Source organism: Mobula hypostoma, chromosome 6, assembly GCF_963921235.1.
Source record: "Mobula hypostoma chromosome 6, sMobHyp1.1, whole genome shotgun sequence".
Classification (NCBI taxonomy): Eukaryota; Metazoa; Chordata; class Chondrichthyes; order Myliobatiformes; family Myliobatidae; genus Mobula; species Mobula hypostoma.
Genome location: NC_086102.1, coordinates 190391353 through 190410174, shown reverse-complemented (window position 1 = coordinate 190410174; position 18822 = coordinate 190391353). Strand labels below are relative to the sequence as shown.

General features: G+C 41.4%; 1 protein-coding gene across 12 annotated transcripts in view; it reads left to right on the top strand.

Annotated features, from left to right (window-relative positions):
* The window catches only part of nckap5l (NCK-associated protein 5-like), an 890431-nt gene that overhangs the window by 812983 nt on the left and 58626 nt on the right, over nt 1–18822 (top strand). For all 12 annotated transcript variants that reach the window (XM_063052487.1, XM_063052484.1, XM_063052488.1 and 9 more), the window contains 2 exons: nt 3896–4010; nt 9026–9198. In XM_063052487.1, the coding sequence (XP_062908557.1) occupies nt 3896–4010; nt 9026–9198 (288 nt within the window). The remainder of the gene's footprint in view (nt 1–3895; nt 4011–9025; nt 9199–18822) is intronic.

Below are 18822 nucleotides of genomic sequence, written 5' to 3'. Positions count from 1 at the left end.
TCACTTGACCCATCATTGAAATATTTCCAGAACCAATGGACTCACTTTCAAGGAGTCTTCATCTCATGTTCTTGATACCTTTTTCTTATTTATTTATTTATTTATTTATTTATTTATTTATTTATTTATATTTCTTTCTTTTTGTCTTTCCGCAGTTTCTTCTCTTTTGCACACTGGTTAAATGCCCAAGTTGGTACAGTCTTTCATTGATTCTGTCATGCATTATGGATTTATTGAGTATGTCCACAAGAAAATGACTCTCAGAGTTGTATAAGGTTACATATATGTACTTTGATATTAAATTTACTTTGAACTTTGAGTCATCGGTGCATCTTATCTGATTTCCTCTCTTCTATATTGAAGAAATAATTTTCTGATTCTCTGTGCATCATATGAAGTAGTCAGATGTTATGTGGTTAAAAACCTATTCCATGTAAGATGATAGGGTACCTCCATAATTTCAGATTATGCTTATTACTGTATTTGGTTTCGCATCAGTCTAACATTACTTGTTCACTGCATCTCTGTCTCATCAATTCCATTTAGTTGTGATTCTGCAGATTTATATAAAATACACTGAAAATTTGCCTGAGGATAAATACGACTTTTTCTTTATACTCTGAGTCATTGGACTGGAACCTGCTGTTAAGTGCCGACAGTTCAGCAGTAAGTTTTAGATGTTTTAGAGGTGCCTCCTCCCCATTCATCTCAGGACATATGGAACTCAAAGCCGGAGAGATGGACAGAGAAATCTGATGATGGTAATTTCCAGCTGACTGGGCATTACAGTCCAGCTGCACACGGCATTACAGTCCAGCTGCACTCTGCATTACAGTCCAGCTGCACTCTGCATTACAGTCCAGCTGCAAAGCACATGTTTGCTGTAACACCTCTGCATTCCCACTGAGGAATCGACCCAATCAACCTGTAGCAGTTTTGTTCTGGAGCAGAAGCAGTAAGATTGAATGGAGCAAGGATATATATGATGTTCATTTTGTTGATTTTCTTGATTTTTTAAAATAATTACTTTTAAATTTCAGGGACTCAGGAGTTCTACAAACAATGCTGAAATGTCACTGTCTAGTACTTTTTCACAAGTTCTATGCAGAATTCCTGGCATTTCCCAGAAGGCTGAGATCTTTTATTAAATTTACAAACCACAAGGCTCTCGAATCCCCACTTGTTCTTCCTAAGCCTGGAAATTCTTCAAACATGTCAGTGTCACAGCCACCTCTACCATGTAAGGGAAATATTTTCACCTGCGCCTCTCAGCAGATTTCAATATGACCCACATCGTCTCCTGCAAGAACATTCACAGAACGGACAGCCTGCTTACATTTCAGTCACAGCATTTGGCAGGATATATTGTTTCCTTGGCCAGTACCAAACTCCCTCAACAGACATTGTTTTCTCAACTCTGACCTGGGAAAGGATTATCAAGTGGACAGAGAAAAAGAGTCAAGGGTGCATTCAAATTACAGGACTGACTGCTGGGAATTTCACGTGGTTAAGTTCTTGATTAGTCAGGGCATCAAAGGTTACAGAGAGAAGAGAGGAGAATGAGATTGAGAAGGATAATAAGTCAGCCATGATGGAATGGTGGAGAAGACTTGATGCTGATTCTACTCCTATGCCTTATGATCTTATGGGACTGCAGCTCCTCCTGTGGAATTAGTATGGAGTAATTCCTGCAGCCGCCCATTAAACAGCTCTGGGATTGAACTCCTGAGATTACTGACTATGTATCCCCTCTCTTCCCCAACACCCCATATCATATTTTACTGATGTACCTCTCCCACCACAACCAAAATAATCCACCTGTAAATGCTGGCTGCTTTCTGAAGGTGACCAAAATCTCCTTCCGTGAGAACCTGAGCTTTTTCATCACCATAATCGTGACTGCTCGATCCAGCCCTTCGACTCATTGCTCCACAGCCACCCATTACAGGGTAAACCCCGCATTCCTGGCTGGGGGGAGTGTTTACTTTCCTAGAGAACGGACTGTGTTGTGATTTTCTGTAGCGGAAGATGTATCATCTATGCATATGTCAAGAAATACGAGATGAAAAAAGATTCTTTTTATGAACTTACCTTTTTTTCCTGAAACTTCTGTGAGAATGCCATAACGTGAATTTTTGGAGAGTGATTTGAGAACACTGTAAGTGAAATTGTGCTCCCCCATGCAGTGGGCTGAGCCTCATCATCCAGATACAGGATATCCAGTGAAAAGGGCAAAGGCCTCATCACAGAACCTTCAGCAGACAGCAGTGGATAGCCCAGCTTAAGCCCGAGCAGTCACGGGTAGTGCAGTCACAGCTTCACAAGTGGGAGTGGCAAGATAAGCTCAAGAAAACTGCAGGAACACCATCTCCAATTTAGTTTTAATTAAGACCATAAGATATAGGAGCAAAATTAGGCCACTCAGCCCATCAAATCTGCTCTGCCATTCCATCGAGGCTGATTTATTATCCCTCTCAACCCCATTCTCTTGCCTTCTCCCTGTAACCTTTGACACCCTGACTAAACAAGGACCTGTCAACCTCTGCTTTAAATATACCTAATGACTTGGCCTCCACAGCCACCTGTGGCAATGAATTTCACAGATTCACCACACCCTAGCTCAGGGGTTTCCTGCCTGGGGTTCACAGACCCTTGCTTAATGATATTGGTCTATGGCATAAAATAGGGTGGCTTAAGAAATTCCTTTTCATCTCTGCTCTAAATGGGCAGCCCTCTATTCTGAGGGATAGAGAGACAGCCGTTTGTTCAAATCTGTTCTCTGAGATCTCTTATGAGAGATGCATTATTTCCCAAACATGTTATCTCAGGAAATGATTGAGCGAATGACAGAATGAGCATTTGGCTGAATCTTTTTATGTTGTATGAAATAGTGAAAGAGATATTAATATGAGGAACATATGAATTGCAGGAAGAAAGGCTGTCACTAAGTTCATCTGTCAGGTGTATGTTTCCGGTGGAAGAGTTCTGCAGCTGGTCTAATCCTAGTCTAACATTCAAAGTTCAAAGTAAATTTATTGCCAAAGTACATTTATCTCACTATACACAACCCTGAGATTCATTTTCCTGTGAACATAATAAATCCATAGAATAATAACTATAACAGAATCAATGAGCGCAAAAAACAAACTGTACAAATACAAAAAGAAACAAAAATAATAAATAAATAAGCAATAAATATCAAGAACATGAGATGAAATGTCCTTGAAAGTGAGTCCGTTAGTTATGGGAACATTTCAATGATGGGGCGAGTGAAGTTGAGGGAATTTATTCCCTCTGGTTCAAGAGCCTGATGGTTGAGGGGTAATAACTGTTCCTGGACCTGGTGGTGTGAGTCCTGAGACTCCTGTACCTTCTTTGTGATGGTAGCAGTGAGAAGAGAGCATGACCTGGGTGGTGGGGGTCCCCGACGATGGATGCTGCTTTCCTATGACAGCACTCCTTGTAGGTAAACTCAATGATGGGGAGGGCTTTATCTGTGTTGGACTGGGCCATATATAGTTGCAATGATTTAAGGCTGAATGTATCCTAAAATCCTCCAAAGAATTGTCAGTGGAAATAAACAATTTTATTATTGAAGTATTGCATTTTATAATAATCATCTACTTTTTTGGCTTCCAGTAGTTAAATTATGCTTCTAAACGTCCTTGACACAGAATTACCTGACGCTATTTGCATTACTAGAACTGCTGAGGGATAAATGCTTCTGGCTAAGCATTTCAATTCTGTCTATTCCTTTCAATAAGTTTCCTAGAAGGAAGTGTACAGGTTTATTTTTCCTCGCATGCAAAATGGAAAGCTTGCGGTCAAATGAAATGAAAGTCTCAGAAAGAAATGAATAGACATGTTCTCATAGCTGCTGATTTGTTTTTTGCAGGAACAAGCAATGCATCTGCGTTCATATTCTACCAGAAGTAGTAAGAATGAAACAGAAGCTGAACTGGAATCAGTGGAGAATGGCACTGGCGGTAACGAATTATTCAACAAAACTGGTAAACAATTTTAAATACCGGCAACATTGACCCTAAGCATTTCACAGGTTCTGGAGTTGGGGGGGGGGACGTGAGTTTGTGTTCTTGAGGCAAAGAAAATTCCTCCTATTTCTCATTACTGTTTATGGCCTATTGAATACGTTTCATAATTTATTTTCCCTCATTTACATTAAATACACACATCCACTCAGCATAATGAAAGAACTCTTCATTGCAATGGTGAGGTTTAAAAAAAAATAGGAAGTGTATTAATAATCTGTGAGCAGACAAGGGGAATGTCTCAGTCTCTTCGTATGTAGTTTGAGTAGCTTCAGCCTTTTCAGTTTCTTTCACATCTTCTTTTAATGATATAAGCTACAATAATATATGCAGCCAGGTTTCTGTGCAAAAATTACATTGTGTTTTTCAATTACGTAAAGAACATTCTTCGGAGGGGTTTTCAAATGCATCGTATCTTGGTGAATTTTTCATCAACCATGGATATGTTGAATGGGAAGAACGAACAAGCTAACACAAATGCACAATTGTAATGAACACTTAAGAGAGAATAAAGGAACAAGAATGCCAAGATGGAAAATATAAAATGGGTTTACTGCTCTGATGTTGGTGGTTGGGTTGCTTGGATCAAGGAGGTCTTCTGTACCCAAGTGAAGACCCTGATCAATACTGCTTTTACAATGTAAACTTTTGTTTACTGGTTTTACTTGTGTTGCACCTTCACAAACTCCCACAGACCCCAATGATCCTGTGATTTCAGTCTCTGAGACTAATGTGAGATGGTTCATCAGGAGGCAGAACCTACAGAAAGCATCCAGCTCAGACAGGGTACCTGGCCGAGTAGTAAATGTTCTACGAGTCTGTGGTGGCCAGTGCTATCATGTTTGCTGTTGTGTGCTGGGGCAGCAGGCTGAGGGTGGCAGACACCAACAGAATCAACAAACTCATTCGTAAGTGATGTTGTGGAGATGGAATTGGACTCTCTCACGGTGGTGTCTGAAAAGAGGATGCTGTCCAAGTTGCATGCCATCTTGGACAATGTCTCCCATCCACTACATAATGTACTGGGTGGGCACAGGATTACGTTCAGCCAGAGACTCATTCCACCGAGATGCAACACAGAGCGTCATAGGAAGTCATTCCTGCCTGTGGCCATCAAACTTTACAACTCCTCCCTTGGAGGGTCAGACACCCTGAGCCAATAGGCTGGTCCTGGACTTATTTCCTGGCATAATTTACATATTACTATTGAACTATTTATGGTTTTATTACTATTTATTATTTATGGTGCAACTGTAACAAAAACCAATTTCCCCCGGGATCAATAAAGTATGACTATGACTATGTTTGTTCTTAATAAAGACAAACTTGATGTGAGTAAATGCTAAAACATTTTATTACTCAACTATGTTCAACACCGAGTGTGTGCGACCAGCTCACCAATGAAGCTTCCTGTTCAGGGTGAACCGCCTGCATTCCACACTGGGAAATGAAATTCTTTATTATGTACACACATAATAACACATTTTCCCCCTTTAAAGAAAGACCCACAGAATACCATGTCTTCGTAAACCTGCAGGGAACAATAATCCTTTCCAACAAAGATATCTGCATTCTACAGCCAGTCCCTCTTCCACTCTCAACTTTCAGTCAGTCTCAGAGGTGGTTTAATTATTCTCTTTGTTCTGCTATATGTTTCCATAGACGTATTGCTCGTACTTGGTGCGTTAATATTTGTGTCTTTTTGAGAACTCTGATCAACAACTTTATTTCTTTTATGTCCTTCTGCCAAGATCCTATCTGTTTGTCTCTGTTCTTGTTCTTGCTGTGTGACTGTAATTTGCTCCATGTGACCCATAATGGAGCCCTGGACTGCATCCATATGATCAGTGAGTCTTTGCACAAGTTCTAAATTATTCAGTCTCAATTCACAGAGCTCCTTCTGTTGACTGCATATCATAGAGGGCAAATCCTCCTGTTGGTTTGTGTTGAACGTTGCTGTTGCTCTGACCTTAGGGTCTGTGTGGTCTCCCCATCTTCCTTTTTATTTTTCCTCTTCAACTTTGGAGAGGATTGTGGAGACATTTTTGATTTCCAGTCTTTAACTGAAAACCAATGAGAGGCAGATTTTGAATCAAAGCTGCATGATGTGGAAGCCCGACTGGTGACTTTTTCATCGTGGTCACTCTGTTCAGCCTGGCATCCTGACTGTCACGATGGTGTAGCTGGTACACATGTCCAAGGAAGGTGGAGTTCTTGTGCTTCTCTTGCATAACCTCTCTGGAGGTCTCATGGAGGCTGGTATGAGTTTCTTGATTTACATCAGGTAAGCATCCGAGCTCCTCAAACACATTTGTGTACTCTTCCATGATTGTCCAGTGATCATCTTTGATCTGTGAAAACTACGAAAACTCTTTTCACTAGGTTGAGCTTTTCACATGCACTCAGACCTAATACTGGCTGCACTCTTTTTTCTAAAACCAGTAGCTGTGTCTTTAGGTGTTGTCCCTTGTGCTTGAAAGTCACAAAGCAGCCCCCTTTTACTGCAAAATTCTCTCCAGTATAACCTGTCACTTTCAGCTTCACCTGGTCAATCTTGCTCTTTACTTTGAGAGTCTTGTAATTATTCATGGATAACAGATTCTCTTGGACTCCAGTGGCAAACGTGACTGGAATTACTGTCTCATTCACAGTCACTGGAACAATCCGTTTTATTTTACTGGCACCGGCAGTCTGCAGAGAACACACAAAGACTTCCTCCATTTCCTCATCAACCACGTGCACCTTTCCTTTTGTTAACCCCAGCTTTGCAGCACTTTGCAAACTGATTCTTCTTCCCACAATAATTGCAGGACTTTCCATAAGCAGGACACATCTTTGGAACGTGACTACCTCCACATTTGCTGTTTGACCCTTCCTTTTTGCTTAACTGTTTCTTTGGGAAATACCTTGTGCACTGCCCCCCTGTTTTCACAGCGTGCACAGTTGTGTCTGCCCTTTGTACTCGTTAGCCTGTGCTCGTGTGGTCCTTGCTGTCCTACACATATTCACAGCCTTTTCCAGCGTCAAACTTTTTCACTGAGCAATCTTTCTCTGAGCCCGTTTATCTGGGATTCCGCAAACTATTCTGTCTCCAACTAGAGATTCTCTCAAATCTCCAAACTCGTAGGATTTATTCAGTGTGTGAAACTCGGCTAAGTATTGGAAGCTAATATCTTGTTTCTGGTCAAAGGAAAAGAACTTGTATCTCTCAAATGTGACAAAATACTCCTCAAATTTTGTCATCAGCGTATCCAGTGTACAGACTGTCTCATCATTTAGGAGGCTGTTAGAGACGTCCAAAGCATCTTTGCCAATAAACATGCAGAAAATAAACACTTTCAACTTTCCATGAGTCCCTTATGCTCCTCTAATCACTAGATATATATTGAATCACTGTTTGAAGTGCTTTCCGTTGTCTGTTAAACTGCACAGGTACGGGAGAACTTGGGTTATTCATGACAGGAACTCTCAGCTTCTCACCTGAATTTCTTGGTAAATCCAGTGAGTGCTGAACTTGAGTTGTCCTGCCTCGCTGGCCGTCTGGCCTTACCTGCTGCTGGCACTTTTGGTAGTTACGCAGTCTTTTTCTCACTCATTCGAGGTATTCATTTACTCTCTGTGTTTACACCTCACGCTGACTTCTGATTGTTGTTAATAAACACAAAATTGGCGTAGGTAAATGCTAGAACATTTTATCATTCCACTGTGTTCAACACTGAGTACGTGCAACCAGCTCACCAGCGAAGCTTCCTGTTCAGAGTGAACCGCCCACATTGCACATTGGGAAATGAAGTTCTTTATTATGTACACACAGTTAAGACCTGTGCTGATCAACTGGTTGCAGTGTTCACCAATATCTTTAACCTCTCACTTTGACGGTCTGAGGTACACAACTGCTTCAAGCAGGCTTCAATTAAATCCGTGCCTATGAGGAATGTGTCATCCAGTAGCACTTACATCCACTGTGATGAAGTGCTTTGAGAGATTGGTAATGAAACATATCAATTGCCTGAGAAGCAACTTGGATCCTCTCCAATTTGCGCCGTCGCAGCAGGTCAAAAGCAGAGTGCCATTTCATTGGCTGTCCAATCAATGCGAGAACACCTCGTCAGTGGAGTTGCATACATCAGGATGCTCTCCATTGACTAAAGCTCAGCATTCAACAAATACTGTCATCCCCTCGAAACAAATGAGTAAGATTCAAGACCTTGGTGTAGAGCGTAATAACCGGTTGCATCACAGACTGTTATGGAAACAGTAATGCCCTTGGATGGAAAGTCCTACAAAAAGCAGTGGATATGGCTCGTGCTATCACAGAAAAGCCCTTCCCACCATTGAACACGTCTACAGGCTAAAACTCTGTCACAGAAAAGCAGCATCCATCAACTCAACAGGGACTCCACTACCCAGGTCATTATCCTGCTGGCATCAGGCAGACGATACAGGAGACTCAGGACTCACACTACCAGGTTCAGGAACACTTATCACCCCTCAACCATCAAGTTTTTGAACTAGAGGGGATAACTTCACTCAACTCCATCCGTCCCTTCACTGAACATTACCTGCTGAACTGCACTCACTTTCAAATTCTTCATTTCATGTTCTCAATATTTATTGCTTATTTATTATTTTTATTATTATTATTTTCTCTTTCTCTTTTTTCACAGTTTATTTTCATACATTGGTTGTTGTCTGTCCTGTTGTGTGTCATCTTTCATTGATTTGATTGTGTTCCTTATATTTATTGTGTTTGCCAGCAAGAATACGAACCTCAGGGTTATATGTGGTGACGTATATGTACTATGATAATAAATTTACTTTGAAGTTTGAATCTTATACAATGGTGCTCAGCCAAGACGAACAACCACAATTTTTCCATAATTCAAGCATTGACCCTTAACTCTCAGTTTACTTGCAGAAGTAACTATAGCTCCATATTTGTATCACCAACTTAATTATCGTTTCCTGTCTTTCAGGAAGTCAACGGCAACATATTGACAAACCATCGTACTTCGGAAACGAGTCGAGAGTTTTCACTTTTTACCAGCCAAACCTGTATGTGCATTATGGAAAGGACATGCCACAATTCATTGTGAAGCAATTACATGGTGACTTCAGTAAGGATGAAAATGTTGATGATATTCCAAGTGTAAGTATGAGTTTTAATTAAATAGTTTTGTTCATTTGTCAACTAATTTGAAAGATTTCTAGCTTAAACCCATTTCTAGGGGTGCCAATCAGTTATGACATTGCCTATCAATAGGAAACAGGGCCAGTATATTACACAGTCACACCATCTTTAAATTAATCTGCTGGGAAAAATCAGAATGTTAAAAAGTAAAGGTAAGGATATTCTATTATATTTTTATTTGCAAACACATTCTATAATGTAACTGAGTGATTAACAACATTAGTGATATTTATTTTTTTTTAAATTAATCATCACCTTTTGTTTAAGCTCCTAATATTGGCTGTGTTGACACCCAAACATTTAGTGCACCCAGAGTACTTCTGGGCCTGGTGGTCCAGGAGGGGTACTTGAAAGGAGGGTCTCAGCCAGGAAATGGATTCTCATGGAATGGAGACTTGGTGGCAGTGTGGATCTCAGAGAGGTGGAATTATTGAAGGATTGGTAACCAGGAGTGGTGGGGTGTCTGAAGCATTAAACATCCAAGAAGTCCTGCCCATCAGAGAAATGCTGGAGCCTGGAATTGATGACCTAGAAGAATCTAAAGGCAGAGTATGGCTTAAGCTTGGGCCTTATTGTTGGAAAGTGTATGGTCATGCACTTTGGTGGAAGAAATAAACGGGCAGATTATTATTTAGATGTGGAGAGATTTCAAAATGTAGAGATGCAAAGAGACTTGGGAGTCCTTGTGCAGGACACCCTAAAGCAGGGGTGGCCAACCTTTAACATTCCATGCGTCAATTTTTTCACGCACGAGTTCAGATGCAATTTTTTAATGCACAGGTTTTATATTAACATCTTTTTACAAGAATTGAATAGGGATACAAGAGTTGTATAGCGCATCTGAACTCGTGAGTGAAAAATTGACGCATGGAATGTAAAAGGTTGGCCACCCCTGCCCTAGAGGTTAACCTACAGGTTGAGTCGGTGGTGCAGAAGGCGAATGCAATGTTAGCATTCATTTCTAGAGGCATAGAATGTAAGAGCAGGAATGTGATGTTGAGCAATTGGTTATGGCACAGATCAACCACAGACTACCGGTCAATCTCAATGCTTTGCAATTCGCCTACCGGAGCAACAGGTCAACGGCAGATGCCATCTCTCTGGCCCTACATTCCTCCTTAGAACACCTGGAGAATAAAGACGCATATGTAAGACTCCTTTTCATTGATTACAGCTCTGCCTTTAATACCATCATTCCAAATAAACTGATTCCTAAGCTCCGGAACCTAGGCCTTAGCACTCAGATCTGCAGCTCGATCTTCAACATCCTCATCGACAGGACCCAGGTTGTAAAAATAGGGGACAAGCTCTCCTCTACAATCACTCTGAGCACCGGTGCCCCAAAAGGCTGTGTATTCAGCCCCCTGCTGTACTCACTGTACACCCATGATTGTGTAGCCAAGTTTCCATCAAACTCAATATATAAGTTTGCTGATGACACCACAATTGTAGGCCGTATCTCGGGTAATGATGAGTTTGAGTACAGAGAGGAAATTAAGAACCTGGTGGCATGGTGCGAAGACAATAACCTATCCCTCAACGTCAGCAAGACGAAGGAATTGGTTGTTGACTTCAGAAGGAGTAGCGGACCGCACGACCCCGTTTACAGGGTCAAAAGCTTTAAGTTCCTCGGGGTCAATATCACAAATGACCTGACTTGGTCCAACCAAGCAGAGTCCACTGCCAAGAACGCCCACCAGCGCCTTTACTTCCTGAGAAAGCTAAAGAAATTTGGCCTGTCCCCTAAAACCCTCACTAATTTTTATAGATGCACCGTAGAAAGCATTCTTCTAGGGTGCATCACAACCTGGTATGGAAGTTGTCCTGTCCAAGACTGCAAGAAGCTACAGAAGATTGTTAACACAGCCCAGCACATCACACAAACCAATCTTCCGTCCTTGGACTCATTTTACACCGCACGCTGTCGGAGCAGTGCTGCCAAGATAATCAAGGACACGACACACCCAGCCAACACACTTTTCATCCCTCTTCCCTATGGGAAGAGGCTTAGGAGCTTGAAGACTCATACAGCCAGATTTGGGAACAGCTTCTTTCCAACTGTGATAAGACTGCTAAATGGATCCTGACCTGGATCTGGGCCGTACCCTCCAAATATCCGGACCTGCCTCTCGGTTTTTTTTGCACTACCTTACTTTCCCTTTTCTATTTTCTATTTATGATTCATAATTTAAATTTGTAATATTTACTATCGATTTGTACTCTAGGGAGTGCGAAGCACGTAATCAAATATCGCTGTGATGATTGTATGCTCTAGTATCAATTGTTTGGCGACAATAAAGTATAAAGTATAAGGCACTCGTGAGACCACACTTAGAGTATTTGTGCAGTCATTTTAGAAAGGATATACTGACATTGGAGAGGGTTCAGAGAGATTCACAAGAATGATTCCAGGAATGAAAGGGTTACCGTATGAGAACGTCTGGCAGCTCTTGGGCTGTATTCCCTGGACTTCAGCAGAATGAAGGGGGGATCTCATAGAAACATTACAAATGTTAAAAGACCTGAACAGATTAGATATGGCAAAGTTATTTTCCGTGGTAGGGGAGTTTAGGACAGGAGGGCACAACTTCAGGATTGAAGGACGACAATTTAGAACAGAGATGCGCAGAAATTACTTTAGTCAGAGGATGGTAAATCTGTGGAATTTGTTACCATGAGTAGCTGTAGAGGACAAGACATTGGGAGTATTTAAGGCAGAGATAGATAGGTTCTTGATCAGCCAGGACATCAAAGGGTATGGGGAGAAGGCAGGGGAGTGGGGATGACTGGAAGAACTGGATCAGCCCATGATTGAATAGTGGAGTAGACTCGATGGGCTGAATGGCCTACTTCTGCTCCTGTATCTTACAGTCTTATGGTGCTGGGACCAAGACTGGAGGTCTCTGTCATATCGAGCCGGGGAAAGAGCAGCATGAATGTAAGTATGGGACTAAATGAGGTAGTAATTTTCTACTTTATTAAATCCTCATGACTCAGTAATGCCCAACATTGATTCCTCAAGGGACAATGCTATATGATTACCCTGCGATGCTCGAAAGGAGATGTTACATTGGGAATGACATTACTCTGACAATTCTGACAAAGGAGACGTTACATTGGGAATGACATTATTCTGACATGCAAATCCTGTCAGGTGACCAAGGGTGAATAACTTTTCGAAGTGTCGGGTTGAATTTACAGAATAATTTGAAACAACCAGAAAATGATTGTTAATTGTGTTTCACGTTGTGGAAGAGTAAATTACAAATCACATAATACTCAAAAAAGTCCAATACGTGATTCAATTTCTTGACCATGTACTTCAAATAGGTCACGTGTAATTTAAGTGGCATTTCATTTCTCATTGCTTTGGCTGCTCTGTATCTTCTCATGAGAAAAAACTATTTCTCTGAAATGAAGCAGGAATTTGATCATAGAAACATAGAAAACCTACAGCACAATACAGGCTGTTCAGCCCACAATGCTGTGCCGAACATGTACTTACTTTAGAAATTTCCTAGGGTTACCTATAGCCCTCTAATTTTCAAAGCTTCAATGTACCTATCCAGGAGTCTTTTAAAAGACCCTATTGTATCCGCCTCCACCACCATTGCCGGCAGACAATTCCACACACACACACACACACACACACACCCACCCCACTCTCTGCATAAAAAAAAACTTACCCCTGACATCTCCTCTGTATCTACTCCCAAGCACCTTAAAACTATGCCCTCTCATGTTAGCCATTTCAGTCCTGGGAAAAAGCCTCTGACTATCCACACCATCAAAGCCTCACATCATCCTATACACCTCCATCAGGTCACCTCTCATCCTCCATCAGTCCAAGCAAAAAAGGCCGAGTTCACTCAACCTGTTCTCATAAGGCATGCTCCCCAATCCAGGCAACATCCTTGTAAATCTCCTCTGCACTCTTTCTATGGTTTCCACATCCTCCTTGTAGTGAGGCGACCAGAATTGAGCACCGTACCCCAAGTGGGGTCTGACCAGAGTCCTATATAGCGACTGTACAGTGGCATGGTTGGGGAGGGTTTAAACTAATTTGCAAGGGGGATGGGACCCAGAGCGATAGAGCAGTGAAAGAAGTGCATGGAGTAAAGCCAGATCTAACATACAGAGAGGCTTTGAGGAAAGAGAAGCAGAATAAACGGTGTAAAGACAGTAAGGTAGAAGGGCTGAAATGTGTGTACCTCAATGCAAGAAGCATCAGGAACAAAGGTGATGAACTGAGAGCTTGGATACATACATGGAATTATGATGTAGTGGCCATTACACAAACTTGGCTAGCACCAGGTCAGGAATGGATTCTCAATATTCCCGGATTTCAGTGCTTTAAAAGGGATAGAGAGAGGGGAAAAGGGGAGGAGGGGAGGCATTACTGGTCAGGGATACTATTACAGCTACAGAAAGGGTGGGTAATGTAGCAGGATCCTCTTTTGAGTCTGTATGGGTGGAAGTCAGGAACAGGAAGGGAGCAGTTACTCTACTGGGGCTATTCTATAGGCCCCCTGGTAGCAGCAGAGATACAGAGGAGCAGATTGGGAGGCAGATTTTGGAAAGGTGCAAAAATAACAGGGTTGTTATCATGGGTGACTTTAACTTCCCTAATATTGATTGGCACCTGATTAGTTCCAAGGGTTTAGATGGGGCAGAGTTTGTTAAGTGTGTCCAGGACGGATTCCTGTCACAGTATGTGGACAGGCCAACTAGGGGGAATGCCATACTAGATCTAGTACTAGGTAATGAACCGGGTCAGGTCACAGATCTCTCAGTGGGTGAGCATCTGGGGGACAGTGACCACCGCTCCCTGGCCTTTAACATTATCATGGAAAAGGATAGAATCAGAGAGGATAGGAAAATTTTTAATTGGGGAAGGGCAAGTTATGAGGCTATAAGGCTAGAACTTGCAGGTGTGAATTGGGATGAAGTTTTTGCAGGGAAATGTACTATGGACATGTAGTCGATGTTTAGGGATCTCTTGCGGGATGTTAGGGATAAATTTGTCCCGGTGAGGAAGATAAAGAATGGTAGGGTGAAGGAACCATGGGTGACAAGTGAGGTGGAAAATCTAGTCAGGTGGAAGAAGGCAGCATACATGAGGTTTAGGAAGCAAGGATCAGATGGGTCTATTGAGAAATATAGGGTAGCAAGAAAGGAGCTTAAGAAGGGGCTGAGGAGAGCAAGAAGGGGGCTTGAGAAGGCCTTGGTGAGAAGGATTAAAGAAAACCTCAACTCATTCTACAATTATGTGAAGAGCAAGATGATAAGATGTGAGAGAATAGGACCAATCAAGTGTGAAAGTGGAGAAGTGTGTGTGGAACAAAAAGAGATGGCGGAGATACTTAATGAATACTTTGCTTCAGTATTCACTACGGAAAAGGACTTTGGCAATTGTAGGGATGTTCTATAGTGGACTGAAAAGCTTGAGCATATAGACATTAAGAAAGAGGATGTGCTGGAGCTTTTCGAAAGCATCAAGTTGGATAATTCACCGGGACGGACAGGATGTACCCCAGGATACTGTGGGAGGTGAGGGAGAAGGTTGCTGATCTTCTGGGAATGATATTTGCATCATCAAAGGGGACGGGGAGGTTCTGGAGGTTGGAGGGTTGCAGATGTTGTTCCCTTATTCAAGAAAGTGAGTAGAGATAGCCCAGGAAATTATAGACCAGTGAGTCTTACTTCAATGGTTGGCAAGTTGATGGAGAAGATCCTGAGAGGCAGGATTTATGAACATTTGGAGAGGCATAATTTGATTCGGAATAGTAAGCATGGCTTTGTCAAGGGCAGGTCGTGCCTTACGGGCCTGACTGAATTTTTTGTGGATGTGACTAAAAACATTGATGAAGGAAGAGCTGTAGAAGTTTATATGGATTTCAGCAAGGCATTTGATAAGTTACCCCATGCAAGGCTTATTGAGAAAGTAAGGAGGCATGGGATCAAAGGGGACATTGTTTTGTGGATACAGAATTGGCTTACCCAAAGAAGGCAAAGTGTGGTTGTAGACAGGTCATATTCTGCATGGAGGTAGGTAACCAGTGGTGTGCCACAGGTATCTGTTCTGGGACCCCTTCTCTTTGTGATTTTTATAAATTACCTGGATGAGGAAGTGGAGGGATGGGTTTGTAAATTTGCTGATGACACAACAGTTGGGGGTGTTGTGGATAGTGTGGAGGGCTGTCAGAGGTTACAGCGGGACGTCGATAGGATGCAAAACTGGACTGAGAAGTGGCAGATGGAGTTCAACCCAGATTAGTATGAGGTGGTTAATTCTGGTAGGTCAAATATAGTATTAATGGTAAAACTCTTGGCAGTGTATAAGATCAGAGGGATCTTGGGGTCTGAGTCAACAGGATACTCAAAGCTGCTGCACAGCTTGACTGTGTGGTTAAGAAGGCATATGGTGCATTGGCCTTCATCATTCGTGGGATTGAGTTTAAGAGCTGAGAGGTAATGTTGAAACTGTATAGGACCCTGGTCAGACCCCACTTGGAGTACTGTGCTCAGTTCTGGTCGCCTCACTAAGGGAAGGATGTGGAAACCATAGAAAGGGTGCAGAGAAGATTTACAAGGATATTGCCTGGACTGTGAACTCAGCCTTTTCTCCATGGAGCGATGGAGGATGAGAGGTGACCTGATAAAGGTGTACACGATAGTGAGGGGCATTGATCATGTGGATAGTCAAAGGCTTTTTCCCAGGGCTGAAATGGCTAACACAAGAGGGCACAGTTTTAAGGTGCTTGGAAGTTGGTACAGAAGGGATGTCAGAGGTAAGTTTTTTTACGCAGAGAGTGTTGAGTGCGTGGAATAGGCTGCCGGTGACAGTGGTGGAGGCAGATATGAATGGGTGTTTCAAGAAACTCCTGGATAGGTACATGAAGTTTAGAAAAATAGAGGGCTATGGGTAACTCTAGGTAATTTCTGAAGTAAGTACATGTTCGGCACAGCATTGTGGGCCGAAGGGCCTGTATTGTGCTGTAGGTTTTCTATGTTTCTATAAGAACCTTTAGAATTGCAAGATATCCCAAGTTACTTTAATGAGGCTATGCAATAAAACAGCAACAAATTACAAAATATTTGAAAGAGATCAACAAAATATTCTTTAGAGAGGTTTTAACCTATACTTTGAAGGAGAAAATAGTAGTAAAGCACAGATATTTATCGAGAGAATTCCAGTAGTTAGGGCTTTGGCCACTGAATACGCTCAGTGGCAATATTATTCGCTACCTCCTGAACCTAATAAAGTGGCCACAGAGATTATGTTTCTGGTCTTTACTGGTTTAGCCCATCCACTCAAGGCTTGACGTGTTGTGCATTCAAGGATGCTTTTCTACACATCACTGTCGTAAATGTGTGGTTATTTGGGTTATTGTCACCTGCCTGTCAACTTGAACCAGTCTGGCATTCTCCTCTGACCTCTCTCATTAACAAGGCATGATCATCCACAGAAATGCTGCTCACTGGAAGTAATTTTTTTGTTTTTCACACCATTCTCTGTAAATTCTAGGGACTGTTGTTCATAAAAATCCCAGATCATCAGTGTCTGAAATACTCCAACCACCCCTCTGGAACCAAAAATTGTTCCACGGTCAAATTCACCTAGATATAAAAAGTCATGAGGTAGTGTTCATAAGTTCAATGTCCATTCAGAAATCAGATGGCAAAGGGGTAGAAGCTGTTCCTGAATCATTGAGTGTGTGCCTTTCGGCTTTTGTACTTCTTTTCTGAAGGTAACATTGAGAAATACATATGACCTGGGTGATAGGGGTCCTTAATAACGGATGCGCTCCTTCAAGATGTCTTGGATACTATGGAGGCTAGTTCCCATATTGGGGTTGACTCTCTGGAACTGGTTTTGTTCCTGTGCAGTAGAAACCACACCCCCACCCCACTCTCCTACGATACCGGACAGATATGCAAACAGTTAAAATGCTCCCCACATTACATCTGCAGAAGTCTGCTTCAATGAGCCTATGAAATTAAGTGATGTGAAATCACAAAATAGTTGAGAAAGATAAACAAAATATTGTTTAGAGAGAGAGAGGTTTTAATGCATATTGAAAGGAAATAGTAATAAATATAAATATTTATGGAGGGAATTCCAGTATAGGGCCTTGGCAGCTGAATATATAGTTGTCAATTGTAGAGCAATTAAATTTGACAATGCTGCAGAGGGTTGTGAAGCTGGATGAGATTGCAACAATTCTAGGGGCATACAGTATGTGAGAAGGTACATAAAAGCACTTGGAAACAATGAATGTCAATATAAAATGAAGGCAGTAGATATCAGAAGGCAGCAAGTACTGAAATATAGGTAAACTGTAAAATCTCTACTCTCACAAAATGCTGGAGGAACTCAGCAAGTTATGCAGCATCTATGAAAATGAATAAACAGTCGACGTTTTGGGCCGATACTCTTCTTCATGTTCATTCATTTCTGTAGATCCTGCTTAATCTGCTGAGTTCCTTCAGCAACTTGCTTATGTTGCTTTGGACTTCTAGCATGTGCAGAATGTTTGGTGTTTATAAATCTTTACTCTGTTTAATACTGTATATCCCTGAGCTTTTATTTGACAATGCATTATCAACTAATTTCAGTAATCAAATAGTTAATTTTTTTGTCAAAATTGTAGTCTATGTTTGCCAAACTGGAACTCAGACCTCATACTGTAGACTGTCATGATGTTAATGATGTGTAATGAAGAATGGCAAGTAGTGACACTAAGGAAATGTATTCATTTATGCTAAAGGGAACATTGTAGAACTGTAGTCACATAGATAGGCTGTATTTCTAAGAATATTAACCATGGGTGTTTTTAATGAATTAGTTTAATATTTCTAACTACAAATCTCAGAATGTTCAGCAAATTTAAGATTAAGCAATAAAGGGAAAAATGATTTTTGTTGGAAATTAACATTATCCAAATCACTGATTGTTTTTAATTCAACATTTATTGCATTGTTACTGAAAAATTTGTAAAAGTTAGTTGAAGAAATTAGTGCAATTATTTATACAATGAGAAAGGCAGGGCAGGAGGTAATGTGTAACTTGTCTTCTAGAACCTTCTGAAATTACTGTCAGACTTATTTATACAAAATGCCACTAAGCTTGAATAGAAGATTATTTTTTCTTTCTTTCAACCAAATTTAGGTTGAGTTAAGAGACTATCAAAATGAATTATTATATACAATTATTACAGGTTTTACTGGGCAAATTCACCACCTGATTACATTACAAGTCCTTCTGAAAGCTACCAGTGACCTAAAATTGGTAGTTTTCTAACTGACCTGCAGGATTTGTGTATTTGTTTTTCCAACAGAATATGAATATATTGATCAAAGTTGCTGGTGAGCGCAGCAGGCCAGGCAGCATCTCTAGGAAGAGGTACAGTCGACAATTCGGGCCGAGACCCTTCGTTTCAGCCCGAAACGTTAACTGTACCTCTTCCTAGAGATGCTGCCTGGCCTGCTGCGTTCGCCAGCAACTTTGATGTAGCTTGAATTTCCAGCATCCACAGAATTCCTTGTGTTTGCATGAATATATTGATCCTTTTTATTGCA